Below are 15,014 nucleotides of genomic sequence, written 5' to 3'. Positions count from 1 at the left end.
AAGTTCCAGAGCATGTCTTCTCCAGCAGAGGGCGTAGTGCAGGTTGTGTTATGACCCTGTGGTGAGGCAGGTCAGTAATGGTCCATACATACTGTCCCCTCTGGTCCATTCAGCCTATAGCCTCCTATACTCCAGGCTATTATCACCTCCACTCCATTACGACCCTGCACCGTTCGCACAGGCTGACCTCATCAATGCGGGACGACCCACACTGACCTCATCAACACTGCCTGACCCGCCGTGACCTCATCAAAGCTGGACACCCCGCGGAGCTGCTCGGAGGAGGACTGAGGACTGACGGAACGGCGGTGCTGATCGACGAGGCCCGCTTAAAAAAACATCCCATCCATTAGGCTTATTGAGAGCCACTGTACGTGCGTTGGAGAGTCTGGGCTTGGGATAGCCACTGTCAGTCCCCCAAACACCCCCCCTCCTCACCCCCCACACACCCCACTCTAACCCCCCACTCATGACTGGACAATGGAAGTGAGTGGGGCTTCTCAGCCACAATGTCCGCCCACATATGCGAGCCGTGACAGAGGGGGTGTGGGAGGGATGAGGAGGGGCAAGGGGGGTTCTGACAGGGACGCCTGCAGGATGGGAAGTCTTATTGAGCGTTTGAGCGATGAGCCAGGTCATCACATCTCCCCGCCTCATCCATCATGGCCCACAACATGGCCCCAAATAAAGAGGACACATTCCTGCCTCCGCTTCCACTACACTACCACATTCAGCTCCTCAATCCCTCTCTCCCTCAGCCTCTCTTTCTTTCTCTCCCTCTGTGTCTGGCTCAATCTCACTTTCTTTCTCTCCCTCTGTGTCTGGCTCAATCTCTCTTTCCCTATGTCTCTCTCGCTCTCTGTGCCAGGATCTGGGTAGAAAGGGGGGACCAGAGTTCAGTCTCGCGCTTTGAGGCCCTGAGAGAGCCAGGAGAAAGGGCCAGGTGTCTCTCTGACTCCCAGTTCTTATTTTAACACACTGTCTGGACATGAGGGAGGGACGGAAGTGGAAGGGGGCAGGGAGAGAGAGTCAGAGAGAGGAAGAGAAAGCGGGAGACAGAGAGAAAGAGAGAAAGCAAGAGCACATACTTAATCCACATTGTAGTCCTTTATTTTTTAGTTGCTCCTCCCACAGTATTGTACTGAAATGCATTACAGTTACATTGTAGAAAGCATTAAAACAAAGTACCTCCACTTGCTGATTACTTTTTAAAATGGATTATAAACAAAAACAACAACAACAACGACAAAAAAACAAACAAAAAACAATCTGATCCCTCAAAATGGGAGGATAAATGAATATAATCTGTTATTTATTATAGGTTTGGCACAAGGGATTAACATTGACTGAACGTCACACAAGCTTGCAGACAACCGTAGAAAACTGTCAGATACAGATCTATGGAGACCAATCATGCGATTATGAAGAAATTATACCTGGCATCTTTTTATTTGTTCATGTCTTTATAATGTTTGTTTTTTTCCATTTACAATTGAATTAATAAATTGTCGTACAAAAAAAACCCTAAGTAATATCTATTCATCACCAACCAGTTTCATTAGAAGAATAAAGAGTGAATGGTATGTTTAATATTATCCGGCACTCAAACATCATCTACAAACCCCATTGAGTTCTGGAGTAGGCCCCAGCGAGGAATCTCCCCTTCGCTATGGGTAAGAGCAGTGCTATTCAGTAAACAAACTACAGTTTGCCAAGAAATAAATACAATTCTCAACATACAACAGCAATAACATCAACAACAACAATAAAAATGTAGAAAAAAAAACAACAAAAACATGATTGTCTAAAAAATGAAAGACACGAGGATGGGGGTAGCTAACAACTAGCATTTAGGCTAATTAGTGGTATCGTTGGCCGACTACGATGAGTTTGGGGTTTCGAGAAAGGGGGAGAGATGCCCTTTTTACTGTTTAATAACGATAAACTTCAGCACTTGCTACTTTTTCAGAGTAAAAAAAAAAGATCGTGGTTTCTTCTTTTCTTCCGCTAAAACGACAAACTACTTAGATCCTTTCACAGAGAGCGCAGCAGGGTGGGTCCGAGTGCAGCTTCAGAGCCGCAGTTTGCAGACACTCGTGTACAGTTCTGTGATTGTGCAGACACACGCAGCTATGCAAACTCCTTCTTAGGTGGTAAAACCAGTCCGATTTTTCTCCATTTTCAATGTTTCTTTATCTTTTGTTCTTCGTTTATCAACAATCTTGTCGTAATGCGTTTGTAGCACCATCTTTCTTGGAGAGGTGTGGTTCATCTGGACCCGAGTTGTTACTCAGCACCACCCTTCCAAGTATCCTAGCATTTATATAAGTACATGTTGATGGAAAACACCTGTTTATATCCAGGGACTAAAGGGAATCATTCTCGTAACATATTTCACTGAGATGGTCTGAAGGCTAGGTGTGGCCAGGTATAGGTCTAGGTTGGGCAATGTGGGGTTAGGTAGCTGTATTGTGGCATGGTAGGTCTAGGTAGGATTATGTGATTCTAGATGGAGCTAGGGGTGGTTAGGTGAGGCCTGGTAAGAATAGGTTGGGCTATGTGCGGCTAGGTAGGGCTATGTGGGGCTAGGCAGGGTCTGTACTCTGTACACATATCAAACCGTGGTTGGACCGCGGTCCCGAACGGGTTCTCCAAATACAAACGACATCACACAGAGGAAGAATGTTCTCAGCTGAGTGGACACATGACATTGAGTGGACACGTGACACAGTTCCACTGAGTGGACACACGAAATGCTCTAGCAATGTAACATCTAACAAAACCATTTCCATCATCCCTCCTACCAGCCGCCGCTGCTGTGCAAAACATAGAAACTCACCAGAATAAATACCACTATTATTATTTATAATTTTTATTTTCATCACCATAATCAATAATCACTATCATCATCATTGTCGTCGATAATAAACATAATGACTCAATTTAAGGTCGCAGGAGGGATGTTTTGTTGGATCTCTTGGAGGGCTGGGCTGGGCGGTTCTCTGTGGACGGTGACCCTGCTCGTGTGTAAGGCATTCTGCTCAGCAGTCAGATGGGCCATGGTTCTGCTCGGCAGTCTGTGACGGGCCAAGGGCAAGGGGCACTGCTGACGGCCCCCAAAGGCTCCCAGTGCGATAGGTCGGGGTCGGGGGGGTTAGAGGTCAGGGATCGGGGTATCATACATGGCTGAGGGACTGGATGGCACTGGACTCAGCAGCGGCCCGTGCCAGGCTGTGCCACATGGTGGCTGGTGTGTGGTTGGCTGGGTGGAGTGCGTCCTTATCAGCCAGAGACAGCATCATGGCGTACGCCTGGGGAGAGGGAGAGGGAGAAGGACAGGTTAACTCCAATACACACCTAAAGTCTAAATTTACACTCACACAAATGCACAGCACATGCATGAGCACACAAACACGGTTACATATCTACGCATGCCCCCCCCACACACGCGCACACACACACACACACACGTGCATTTACATTTTAGTCATTTAGCAGACGCTCTTATTCAGAGAGACTTAGAGTAGTGAGTGCATATATTTTCAGACTTTTTTGTACATTATTATGTTATATCTCACACACACATCAAACACACACACCCACCTGGGACTTGGATTTCCTGTACAGGGGCTGTTTGACGGCCTCAGGCAGGCTGGGGGAGCCGAAGGAGGTGCCGTCCCCGTCACTCAACTCACTGTCCTCCATCTTATGCATGTCAGAGAAGTGTCGGATGTGATCCAGCGCAGAGTAGCTACTCTGATCCTCTTCCTCCTCGTAGCTGGAGAGGAAGGAGACAACCGAATCGCTGTCAACATTCAATTCAACTTCTCAACTCAAGTCAACTTAAATGAATTCAATTCAACTCAATTCAACTCAACTCAATTTCATCCAATGATCCCTTCGGGGGGTTTAAAGAATGCTAATATACTGTCACAATGTCTCAGCTTGGTACATATATGTATGTGTCCATATATTTTGGTCTACATGATTGTGTGAGTGGATATTTATGCTGGAGGCATATCCTCACTACTATTACCTCCTTGGGGAGGTCTTGCAGTTGAGGTCCAAATCGCTAGGTCCGTCAAATTCTATTTCATTGTGTATGATGTCATCATCTAGGTTGCTGGGGGGAGCTTCGTCTCTAGGTTTCCCAGCAGCGGAGTCGCTCTGCTCCCCTTCCTCCTCCTCGGCGCCAAGCTCCTCCCCCTCCCCCTCCTCCAGGTCACGTGACCCGTGGCTGGCCATCAGGGGCTTCTCCTCCTCGAAAGGACCCCCGTTCAACCTAGGAGCGGAGACCAGGAAATACATGTGTAAAACCTAGCACATCACTAGCACAGTACTGCACAAACTTTACATAAGCAATATACACACTCACACTTAGCCACATTGTATCCATACTGTACGTTCTGAAGCTAATTCTAACCTTCTATCATTCCCATGCACCATACAGTTATGGATACAAGGCTAACTCACACTCATTCTTACATCAAACTTCATAATGAAATGTGGTCTTGTGGTCTTGTATATTTTGGCCAGTCAGTCCCTGTAAGAGTCCCTCCTTCCTGAATGAACAATGGGAGTATAGAGAGGATAGAGAGCGAGTGGGTAGAGCAGCGTAGGGCGGAGCGGAGCGAGCCATGGCAGCTGAGCTGGGGCAGAGACAGGCAGAGCCGGAATCCCGTTTGTCATCACGTCTCGAGGGCCCCTCTGGGCACGGGCTCTATGAGCGTCTCGCTGATCGCTGCAGCACTTAACAGCACCGCTCGGTCTCTCCCGTTGTTTATTTTCCTACTATCTCAGATTCATCTAATAGGCAAAATATTTAGCTGACAGACCCATTTGGTGGAAGAGTTATGAGGGCCTTGCCAAGCAGCCCATTTCCCTGGTCCCCACGGAGAGAAAAGGCCCAGCTATCAAAACCTGACTGGGGTTGTATCTGCCCACTGTCTCTGCAGACTCAGGAAACCACCATTTGGTAAATCATCTTGAAACACATTAAGACTGATTCACTAATTACACTCCGGGACGTCTCTCGTCAGCTCCCAACTATGTCTGTTTCTAGACGAGGCTAGCAAACAAAGTCTGGCTGCGGACCCTACTTATACACCCACCAAAATCGCTCGTAGATTAGAGGACCCTGAAGAGTCCTGGAAATGATCTATTTGAAGAAGAAGAAAAGCTGAGTTTGCAATGAGTCGAGAAGAGAAGGAGTGGGAGAACAATTGCGGTAGATATTTTAGAGAATCTGCTATCCATCTCTAGGTTTATCAGAGTGGGACGATTATAGCGGGAATTGGACAGAGTTGAAAAGCAACGCGCCCCCCTGGGTGGGACTGGGAGAGGGCCAGGACTGCCAAGGCGGTAGTTGCCATGTCGTGTCGACATCGCCGCGCACCGCATAGCGAGACCAGCAGCGCCGGCCGAGATGAGAGCCTCTGTGATTAAGAAAACAGATTCGTTAATTACACTTTCAAACGCGGTAATTTGCTGGGGATAAAGTATCTATCAGAAGTACTCAGGAGCGCCGCACTTTGAAAGGAAACACGGGCCGACCCCCTGACCCCACCTTCTCCGACTTTCTTCCTGTAGGCGGACATGTTGCTTCCAGATGTGGGAGCTAGTCGCTCCCGGGTCCTCCTGCCTCCCCCCCTCCTCTCCCCTCTCTCCCCATGTCTCTGTGACGCTGCACCCACGACCCCTTTTTTACACAATCAAAAGAAAGACAGAGATCTCTATCTCTACCTCCCTGATCAAACCCAAGGCACGTAAAAACAAACCCGCGACCTGTAGCCGACCCCTATCCCGAAGCTGATCATAGTTTTACAAGAATTGATTAGCATAATCATCAGACATAATTGTATGCAAGGCCGGTACCGGTGCACATGCATGGCCCAAAGTCAACAGTTGTGAAAAGCTCCAGCACGTTTCCAAATGTGGTAATTATCCCAGATGTCGTCAGTGATTGTTTGTTGGTCTGAGACTCCCTGGGCGGCATTAATACATGAATACACACATGCTTACACACACACACACACACACACACACACACACACACACACACACACACACACACACACACACACACACACACACACACACACACACACACACACACACACACACACACACACACACACACACACACACACACACACACACACACACACACACACACACACACAGAAATGAATAAAGGCTGAAGTGCATCAGAATGCCCTAGCAGGCCAGCAGAGAGAGGCCGTGTCCACCCATGTTTGTCTATAATCACCTCAATGTTTAGCCTCAAGCACTGAATATGTGCTGCAGAAAAGCAGGCCTCTCGTTTGTGCGTGTGTGTGTGTGTGCTGCAGAGGATAAGATGAATGATGAACATGTGTACTGTTTGTCCAAGCATTTGTTTGGGATACACACATACATATAGTATATGCACATTCAGACATAACATAGGACTTACCCTTCCTCAGAATGGTCAGGGGACGGCTGGTTCTGGCCTGTGTTGCCGATAAAGTTTCGTATTTCGTTGAAGTAGGAGTCCTCTTTGTCGTCCAGGATGGCGCTGCTGCTGTCCAGCTCTGACCGAGGGGAGGACGCAGCCGTGCCTACAGAAAGACAACATTATAATCAGTCACTTTTAATATTAATATTAAAATAATACAATTAAGACCACAGTGACAGCCCCATTGGATTCTCCCTTTGGATGACAAGAAACTATTTGGAATCAGATACTTGACGAGAAACCAATCCCCCACTGTCCCGGTGTACCAGTATGTACTGAATCTCCTGTTGGTGTTGGACCAAGGCCTGCACGAATAGCACACTTCCACTGGCCTTATTACCTGGAAGTATTTAAGTGAACCAATATTATATTGACTCTAATAAGTGACGGGACCATGTGTATGAGTCTCTAGGTTTCCAGAGAATGCCAATGTTTGCTTAAATAAGTGACTGTATCTGATCAACTGGACTAGCTTTACAACGGGCGTCTGGCCAGGTGTCGCCTGCTTGCCTCCACGTTTCTGATGTGATTCAGTGAGTCGCTGCAACGCAGAGCGACCTATCAAACTCAACCAGCGATGATTTGTACCGCCGAAAGCAGCAGAGTCGGTGAACATTCAGAACGCAATTGTGTTGTCGCAGAGACGGACGACAGATTCATTTAATCTCATTTCTTAGCTTCCCCAAATTCTTTCTTTAACCGTAAGTAAATTACATTTCACATTATATACAGCTGGAGAATTTACGGAGGCAATTGAGGGTGAGTGAGTGAATGAGTGAGTGAGTGAGTGAGTGAGTGAGTGAGTGAGTGAGTGAGTGAGTGAGTGAGTGCTCACGCAGTATATAAATATATCTGATTTGATTCATCAGCAGTTTTGTTCATTTCAAGACAGAAAGACACACTGAATGCTCCCGCAGTTTTATTGCGCAACGCTTGGACCCAAAGGAGTTCGTAAGGGTCGAAACATTTCACAATAAAACTGCGGGAGCATTAAAATGTGTATCTGTCTTTCTTTCATTACGTTATTTTTTGTATTTACCTATACAAACAAGCGAAAACTGGACACTTCTGAGAACAAGCCATCTCCACCGGCTAGCTAGCTAAATCAAGGGTGAGCAAGGGTGAGAGAGAGACATCCGCACGAGCTCAGCCCTCCACATAAAGAGCTGGGAACATTTTCACGCTACGAGAAATTTTACAACATGACGTCACAATCAGAACGATTGGGAACTATTTCACGCTGGGTATATTTTTACATGACACCCTGCACCTGCAAGTTACTGGATGTAAGTACACTACTACTACACAGGTTCATTTCCTAGGTTTCAGTAAAGCACCACTCATGTAACAAGGGCTCTCTCACCTGAGAGGTTACCGTTCTCGTGCTTCTTGAGGTGACGGTCCAGGTTGGTCTGCTGGCCGAAACAGCGGTCACACAGGTGACACTTGAAGGGCTTCTCCTTGTTGTGGATGTTGCGGATGTGGCGTTGCAGGTTGGAGGAGATGCTGAACGAGCGGTCGCAGTACTTACACCTGAGGAGACAGATAGGTAGGGGTCACTCCTAGAGGTCAAAGGTCAAAACAGGTGGGACTCATGGGGAACAGTACAAATACACTACACACATGCTGGAGTAGATACAGTAAAAGCAAACACACAAAGAAAGACATAGGCCTTAAAGGAGCTTTGGCAATGAAGCCCTTTATCTACTAGTCATATGAACTCGTAGATACCATTTCTATGTCTCTGCGTGCAGTTTGAAGGAAGCTGCTAATGTAAATTCTGACTGGTGTTAGCGCAATTGCTGGAAGTCTATGGTAACTGCTAGCATGCAAAACTACCTCTAACCTCCTTATTACTGGATGCAGAGACATACAAATGGCATCCATGAGTTCATCTGACTCTGAAGTATCCCTTTAACAATGAATGATTTGAATGATACTGTACACATTCACGGTGGAACACACACACACACACACACACACACACGTATTCATGAACAGCTCCCATCATCCCCCACTCTTTCAGACATGACGGAGGAGCTCGTTCAAGGTGAAACCAGCTCTGTCTCTTATCTACCGCCAGCGCAATACAAATCACATTCTTCTCTCACAAAACAGGCATGCAACAAATCTGTTAGAGCCTAGCCCCCCCCCCCCATGCAAAATTATACAAGATGATTACATCTTTTCTTCTAGCTGGAATTAGCTTGCCCGATTGGCCGTCCCTCAGGAGCGCCCAGTTATCTTCACAAAAAGTGCAATAAACAGCAGAGATCTTTAATGATGTGCCAGCGGGTAAAGGCTCAATCTATCAGGCTGCTGCAGAGGCCTGAGGTTCTCCCCTGTGGTCAACTGGCCTTCCCTGGACTGTGTACTGTATGTGTGTGTCTGTGTGTGTGTCTGTGTGTGTCCGTGTCTCTGTGTGTGTGTCCGTGTGTGTGTCCGTGTGTGTGTGTGTGTGTGTGTGTGTGTGTGTGTGTGTGTGTGTGTGTGTGTGTGTGTGTGTGTGTGTGTGTGTGTGTGTGTGTGTGTGTGTGTGTGTGTGTGTGTGTGTGTGTGTGTGCGCGCTCCGAGTCGCCCCCTCCGACATCACAGTCATTATTCCAGCTGCTACCCCCGGACATCTGCCCGTGGTCCTCATCACCCCCATTTTTCACCAAACTTCCTTCTTACCCCCCGTTCCCCTCTCCCCCCCCTTTACTCTCCCTGCCACACCCTTCTCCCATCTTTAAGTTCAAACCCCCCCCCTGTCACCCAGGCGTCGGCCACCATTTTTCATAAGGCAAAACATTTAGCAGAATGATAATTATCCCAGTCTTTTAACGGCGTAGGAAAACATACAAGAATGCTGCCCGTAATTATGGACAGGAATTCTCTGGGAAAACATCCGTGTAGCAGCGGACTGGGTCTGATAGATGAACGATGGCTGTCTGGGAGGACTCAGACAGTGTGTGTAGGTTATCTGACAGACATTAACAGATGACTTATACTGTGATGAAAAGCTGTCTTGTCTTCGTTCAGTATTGTCTGTGCTCGCAGGGTGAGACGAACTGACGTTGGAGGAGGGTTAGAGGGATGTTATTCTGTCAGCACGGAATGATCACCTCCTGTTCCCACATCCCTCATTCCATAGCTGACCCTCCTTTAATGCTGGGAATGTTCACACATGATGTGTGTGTGTGTGTGTGTGTGTGTGTGTGTGTGTGTGTGTGTGTGTGTGTGTGTGTGTGTGTGTGTGTGTGTGTGTGTGTGTGTGTGTGTGTGTGTGTGTGTGTGTGTGTGTGTGTGTGTGTGTGTGTGTGTGTGTGTGTGTGTGAGTCTTACCTGTACGGTTGCTCTCCCGTGTGTGTCCGTAAGTGGCGGGTCAGGTTGGCAGACCGTGGGAATAGTTTACCGCAGTATCTGATGGGCAGAGAACACCTCGTGTCACCATACATCTTAGAGTAAAATTACCATCAGAAAATGTATTCAAATGTATGTGGCATATCTTAGAACATGCAGTATTGACAACACACAACTCACAATAGGAAAAACACCTTTTCACAATAAATCCCAAAAGATTCAAAAGATCACTTATATCTCTATCAAATTACTGATAAAACCTCCTGGAGTGCAACATAATTTATGCATTGTCTTATGGTTGCATAATTCCACTAACAAATAGCTATTTGAATATTCATTTCACTCCCACACTCAGCACTTGAAGCTAATGGAATGTGTGTGAGTAAGTTTATGTGTATAACGTAGCAATGGGGAGGTGCAGAGAGTGGGTGTGTCCACACACACAGCAAAGCGTTAGATCAAAGCGCCGCCGGGGCCCCAAAACCTCTCGTATTAATCTGCTAATCAGGGCCAACTCCCTGGGTAAACAGTGGGAGAGAGAGGGAGCCAAGCACGGACCCTCACGGAGCAACAGCACACACAGTCACCTCAAAGGGTTGACACTGGCCAGCCATGGAAATTAAGTAGAAATGTGTCTCAAGGACATGGAATGGAAATAGGACATACACTCAAGGACATGTTAACTTTTCAGATTTAGGGTCTATTCCAATTCAATTCAATCAAATTCAATTCAATCCAACTCAATTCATGAATTTAGAAGTACAGAAAGAGGAATTTACCAAAACCGTGGGACTTTCAATCAGAAAGTCACGAGGCCAAAATCAGAGATGAAGTAGTGTGAAGAAAAAATAAAACTGATTTTATACAGTTGTATAAAATCTCCAAAACAACCTCTGGTACTATTTGCGGTAAACGGTTTCCGTGGTTACCTGCAGGTGTAGCGCTCCTTGCCCTTGCGCAGTAGCGTCTCGGGGAGGGCAGTGGGCGGGGCTCGGAAGTCAAACATGGAGGGGACGGAGCGCATCAGGTCACCTGACTCGGGGTTAAGCGAACCAAACGTCTCCAGCTTCTCCGCCATGTTCTCAATGGCCGACATCTGAGGAGAGACATGTCACATGAATGGTCAGGGAAAACCTTTATTGAACCTTCATTTAACCAAGTAAGTCAGTCAGTAACACACCTTATTTCAATTGACCACCTGGCAGGTTTCAGCATAACTTCAGGGGCAACTTCTGGAGTCTTCTGGGACATTGGGCTGTATTACTGACTGCCTTGCCTGCGCATCATTCTCTAACCTAATGTCTGCGACTTAACAAAAACGATTTTTTTCCCCCCCATCAACAAAGGCATATCTATGATCTCTAGAACACTACTTACCAGTTGTAAGGTTAAATGTGTCCCTCGCTATCAAATAAAGCTCTGAATCACACTTTGTCCGAACCGCACCACATTGCTGCTGTACAGACAGTGGTAGATTACGTGGTAGGAAGTGTTTTGCTTGAAGTGTGTGGTCTAACTAGGCAGTTGGATTTATTTGATAGCGAGGGACACATTTAACCTTACAACTGATAAGTAGTGTTCCTAGAGATGACGGATATGCCTTTGGTGGTGGGAAAAGTTATTTTGGTGGAGCCCGACACATTAGATTAGGGATATTTTCCGTCGCCACCCACCAGAATGATGCACAACCAAGGGAGTGAATAATCCAGCCCAATGTCTCTAAAGATTCCCCAAGTTGCCCCCGAAGCTAGTGGCAGCAGTGTATATGAGCAGAGAAAAGGGGGCATGATGTTACAACACAAGTATAGTCCTTCAGAGAGAAGCTCTCCAAGGCTCTCCAGAGAGAGGCTCTCCAAGGCTCTCCAGAGAGAGGCTCTCCAGAGAGAGGCTCTCCAAGGCTCTCCAGAGAGAGGCTCTCCAGAGAGAGGCTCTTCAGAGAGAGGCTCTCCAGAGAGAGGCTCTTCAGAGAGCGGCTCTCCAGAGAGAGGCTCTTCAGAGAGAGGCTCTCCAGATAGAAGCTCTTCAGAGAGAATCTCTGCCTGGCATTGAGTTGAGAGACACCACAAATCAAGGCTGTATTCAAACTAGGCAATATTGAAGATAGAAACCAATACTGTACTTTACACAGATCAGAGTGTTACTGACTGTCATTTCCAGGGCTGGTATTAGGGTATTGTATATGGGAATATTATGCAGCTTTATTCCACGACTAGTGGACAGTGGAAGTCAGGTCAGGTGGTGTATGAATGTAATCAACTGTGTTTTACACACACACGCACACGCACACACACACACACACGCACACACACACACACGCACACACACACAGAAGGACTGTATGCAATTTACTAATGAAGGCTAACATTTGCTTTCATCAAATATGCATAAAATCCTTGGAGGAAAGTGGAAATATATGTACATGTCAGATGGTGTGTACGTCTGTGTGTGTGTTCGTGTTCGTGTTTGTGTGTTTGTGTGTTTGTGTGTGTATTAGTGTTTGTGTGTGTGCTGCATGGTGGTCATAATTGATTAACTGCCAACAATGTCTGTGAGAGAATGTGTGTGTGTGTGTGTGTGTGTGTGTGTGTGTGTGTGTGTGTGTGTGTGTGTGTGTGTGTGTGTGTGTGTGTGTGTGTGTGTGTGTGTGTGTGTGTGTGTGTGTGTGTGTGTGTGTGTGTGTGTGTGTGTTTGTGTGTGTGAGCGAGAAAGAAAGAAAGAGTGTGTTAATGTGTGAGAATGTGTGTCTGTGTGCTTGTTTGCTCTGTGTGTGTGCTTGCATGCTCTACGTCTGTTTGTGTGTGTGTGTGTGCACACTGTGCGCACGCTGTGTGTGTGCAGGGGCAGAGGAGTGATTCATATCCACTGCTGGGCTCTAAACCATTCGGTGCACAATGCAGGCAGACAGCACATTCGTCAATATGAAAGATGTTGACATTACTGATCAAGGGCCAGACACGGGCAATAATGATATCGCTGTGCTGAGAGGGGGCGGGATGGAGGGATGGGGGAGGAGAAGAGGAAGGAGGGGGGGATGATGTCCCAGCATGCTGCGGGACCTGTCAGCCTATCAGCCTATCTAGCACTGGACAGCTTTTTTTAAGGTGCCACAAATTTGCATTATTTTGTGTGTATTGAATTTTGATTGTGTTCCTTATTCTTATTTCAATAAGGTAACAAATCAGTAGTGATTGGGGGCCTCCGGCAGCGCCATGGGCCCTGTTCACTGCCTGACATTCCATCTCACTGTTCCAGCCCCATGTTACTCTGAGACTTTACCGAGACAGAGAGCGAGAGCGAGAGCGAGAGCGAGAGAGAGAGAGAGAGAGAGAGAGAGAGAGAGAGAGAGAGAGCGAGAGAGAGAGAGAGAGAGAGGAAGAAAGAAAGATTGAGAGGGAGCGGTAGAGAGAGGGAGTGAAAGGAAGAATGAGAGAGCAAGAGACAGACAGACAGACAGACAGACAGACAGACAGACAGACAGACAGACAGACAGACAGACAGACAGACAGACAGACAGACAGACAGACAGACAGACAGAAAAAGAGCAGAGAGAACACAGAGATGGAGAAACTGATCGATGATGAATGACCAAAGACGTTATAGGCCAGGGCTGATTAAGAGTGACGGTTGGGTATAAAGTTCCGACTGCGGGAGGATGTGGGGTGTCAGGTCCGTTTGATTATGAATATGCCAATGCTCCGTGCCGTGAATCAAAGGCTCCCTCGTGAGGAGGGGAACGGGAGGGAAAGGTGGGGGTGAAATGCTTCCATATTTCTTGTGAATGTGCAATATGTATTTCATAGGGGCTCTTTATGGGCATGGGGGCTAAAGCTCAGTTTGTTTCCCTCCTTGCTCAATGAGAGGCCATAACTCGCCCGCGCATTAGGAGCCCTAAAACTGTCCGCCATATTGAGCCGTCGTGCAAGATAAGACACTTTAGTTTGAGAGCGAGAGGCTGAGGCTGAAACGGCTAGGCGCACCCTGGCTGTTTTTCTGTCTACTGAGGCAACCCTCCCTCTGATACACACTCGTTCTCCTTGCTCTCTGGCTGTTCAGTTCAGCTGTGTTACTCTCTCTGTGAGAACACTCTGTATCGTCTCTAAAGGCTCTAAAGCCTTTGACATTTTATAGATTTGTATAGATTTTAAGTCAGGTTCTCTAGATCTCATTTGATATAATACAGATTGTGAGAAGTCTAATTGTGGGAACAAGGAGGATAAATACCTACACATTTACTTAAATGTGATTCCCCCAAAATCCCCTTTTGATGTAACCCCCCTCCTGTCTGAACTTGCTTGTTGCCGTAGTGTCTCTGTGGGGCCAGCTGTTGATTAGTTATCTTCAGATGTCAGTGATGCTGAGAGCGCCTTAATTAGCGAGATGCATTCTCAATTGTTGATCTTATCTGGAAACAGATGTCAGAGGGAGGAACTCCCCCTCCCTCCCTGGGTCCCTAAGAGACTGTTACCCTCGCGCTGATGCAAAGCAGTCCCCCCTGCCCCCCCCCCTCATCTCACCCGCTCTGTGCCCATTCCAACAGCACTGCCTCACTCTCCAAATAAGCAAATATATATAGAACCCTCAGTGTCATTAACAGTACAGGGTGGAACCCTGCTAGAAATCCCAGGCCTGTCATGTGGACAAATTAGTGATTAGAAATTAATCTGAACGTTTACATGAATTTTTCACCAAAATGAGTGAAAAAGCAGATCGCTTGCAAGCTGAGAAAACCATGTTTTTTTAATGTGATCAAAAAACAAGTCTAAAATCCATCGATAAGAATTGATGGCTTGTGATTGGATGATGCCTGGTCAGTAGTTGCTGGAGATTGGCCAGAGCAATGCGCAGGCTGAGTGACATGGAGGGTGTTATGATGAGGACCCATGCACACACAGGGGGAGTCTGGGGGTCTAGGGGAGGCAGAAGCACAGAGACATATAGGTATAGAGGAAACTTACCCAGGATCTCTGATCTGGCATACGAAACTGAGGGGCGGGACAGAAGGAAAAGAGCAGTCAGAACCAGGAAGTAGACCACGGATCAACAGCTTTTTATTGGAAGCACATGGGCATTGGTTGGGGGATGAGGATGTCACAAGGGGTCAGGTGACTTGGTAACAAACCCCTAACCCAAAAATGTACAACTGCAAAATAAAGAGCCCCTGTGGTCAGAGTGTTTC

The 15,014-nt window shown here is 47.0% G+C and overlaps 1 protein-coding gene across 15 annotated transcripts in view; it reads right to left on the bottom strand.

The window, feature by feature from the left end:
* Positions 1-1,092: 1,092 nt before the first annotated feature.
* LOC139548968 (histone-lysine N-methyltransferase MECOM-like) overlaps positions 1,093-15,014 on the bottom strand; it is a 173,110-nt gene continuing 159,188 nt past the window's right edge. For 10 of the 15 annotated variants that reach the window (XM_071358950.1, XM_071358949.1, XM_071358954.1 and 7 more), the window contains 8 exons: positions 14,794-14,820; positions 10,768-10,934; positions 9,821-9,898; positions 7,860-8,029; positions 6,455-6,599; positions 4,037-4,282; positions 3,604-3,778; positions 1,093-3,311 (listed from right to left, as the gene is read on the bottom strand). In XM_071358950.1, the coding sequence (XP_071215051.1) occupies positions 3,177-3,311; positions 3,604-3,778; positions 4,037-4,282; positions 6,455-6,599; positions 7,860-8,029; positions 9,821-9,898; positions 10,768-10,934; positions 14,794-14,820 (1,143 nt within the window). In that variant the 3' untranslated portion in view covers positions 1,093-3,176. The remainder of the gene's footprint in view (positions 3,312-3,603; positions 3,779-4,036; positions 4,283-6,454; positions 6,600-7,859; positions 8,030-9,820; positions 9,899-10,767; positions 10,935-14,793; positions 14,821-15,014) is intronic. The other 5 variants (XM_071358955.1, XM_071358956.1, XM_071358959.1 and 2 more) reach the window with 1 other exon arrangement.

The sequence above is a fragment of the Salvelinus alpinus genome, chromosome 22 (genome assembly GCF_045679555.1).
Source record: "Salvelinus alpinus chromosome 22, SLU_Salpinus.1, whole genome shotgun sequence".
Lineage (NCBI taxonomy): Eukaryota > Metazoa > Chordata > Actinopteri > Salmoniformes > Salmonidae > Salvelinus > Salvelinus alpinus.
This window is presented reverse-complemented; position numbering and strand designations above follow the sequence as displayed.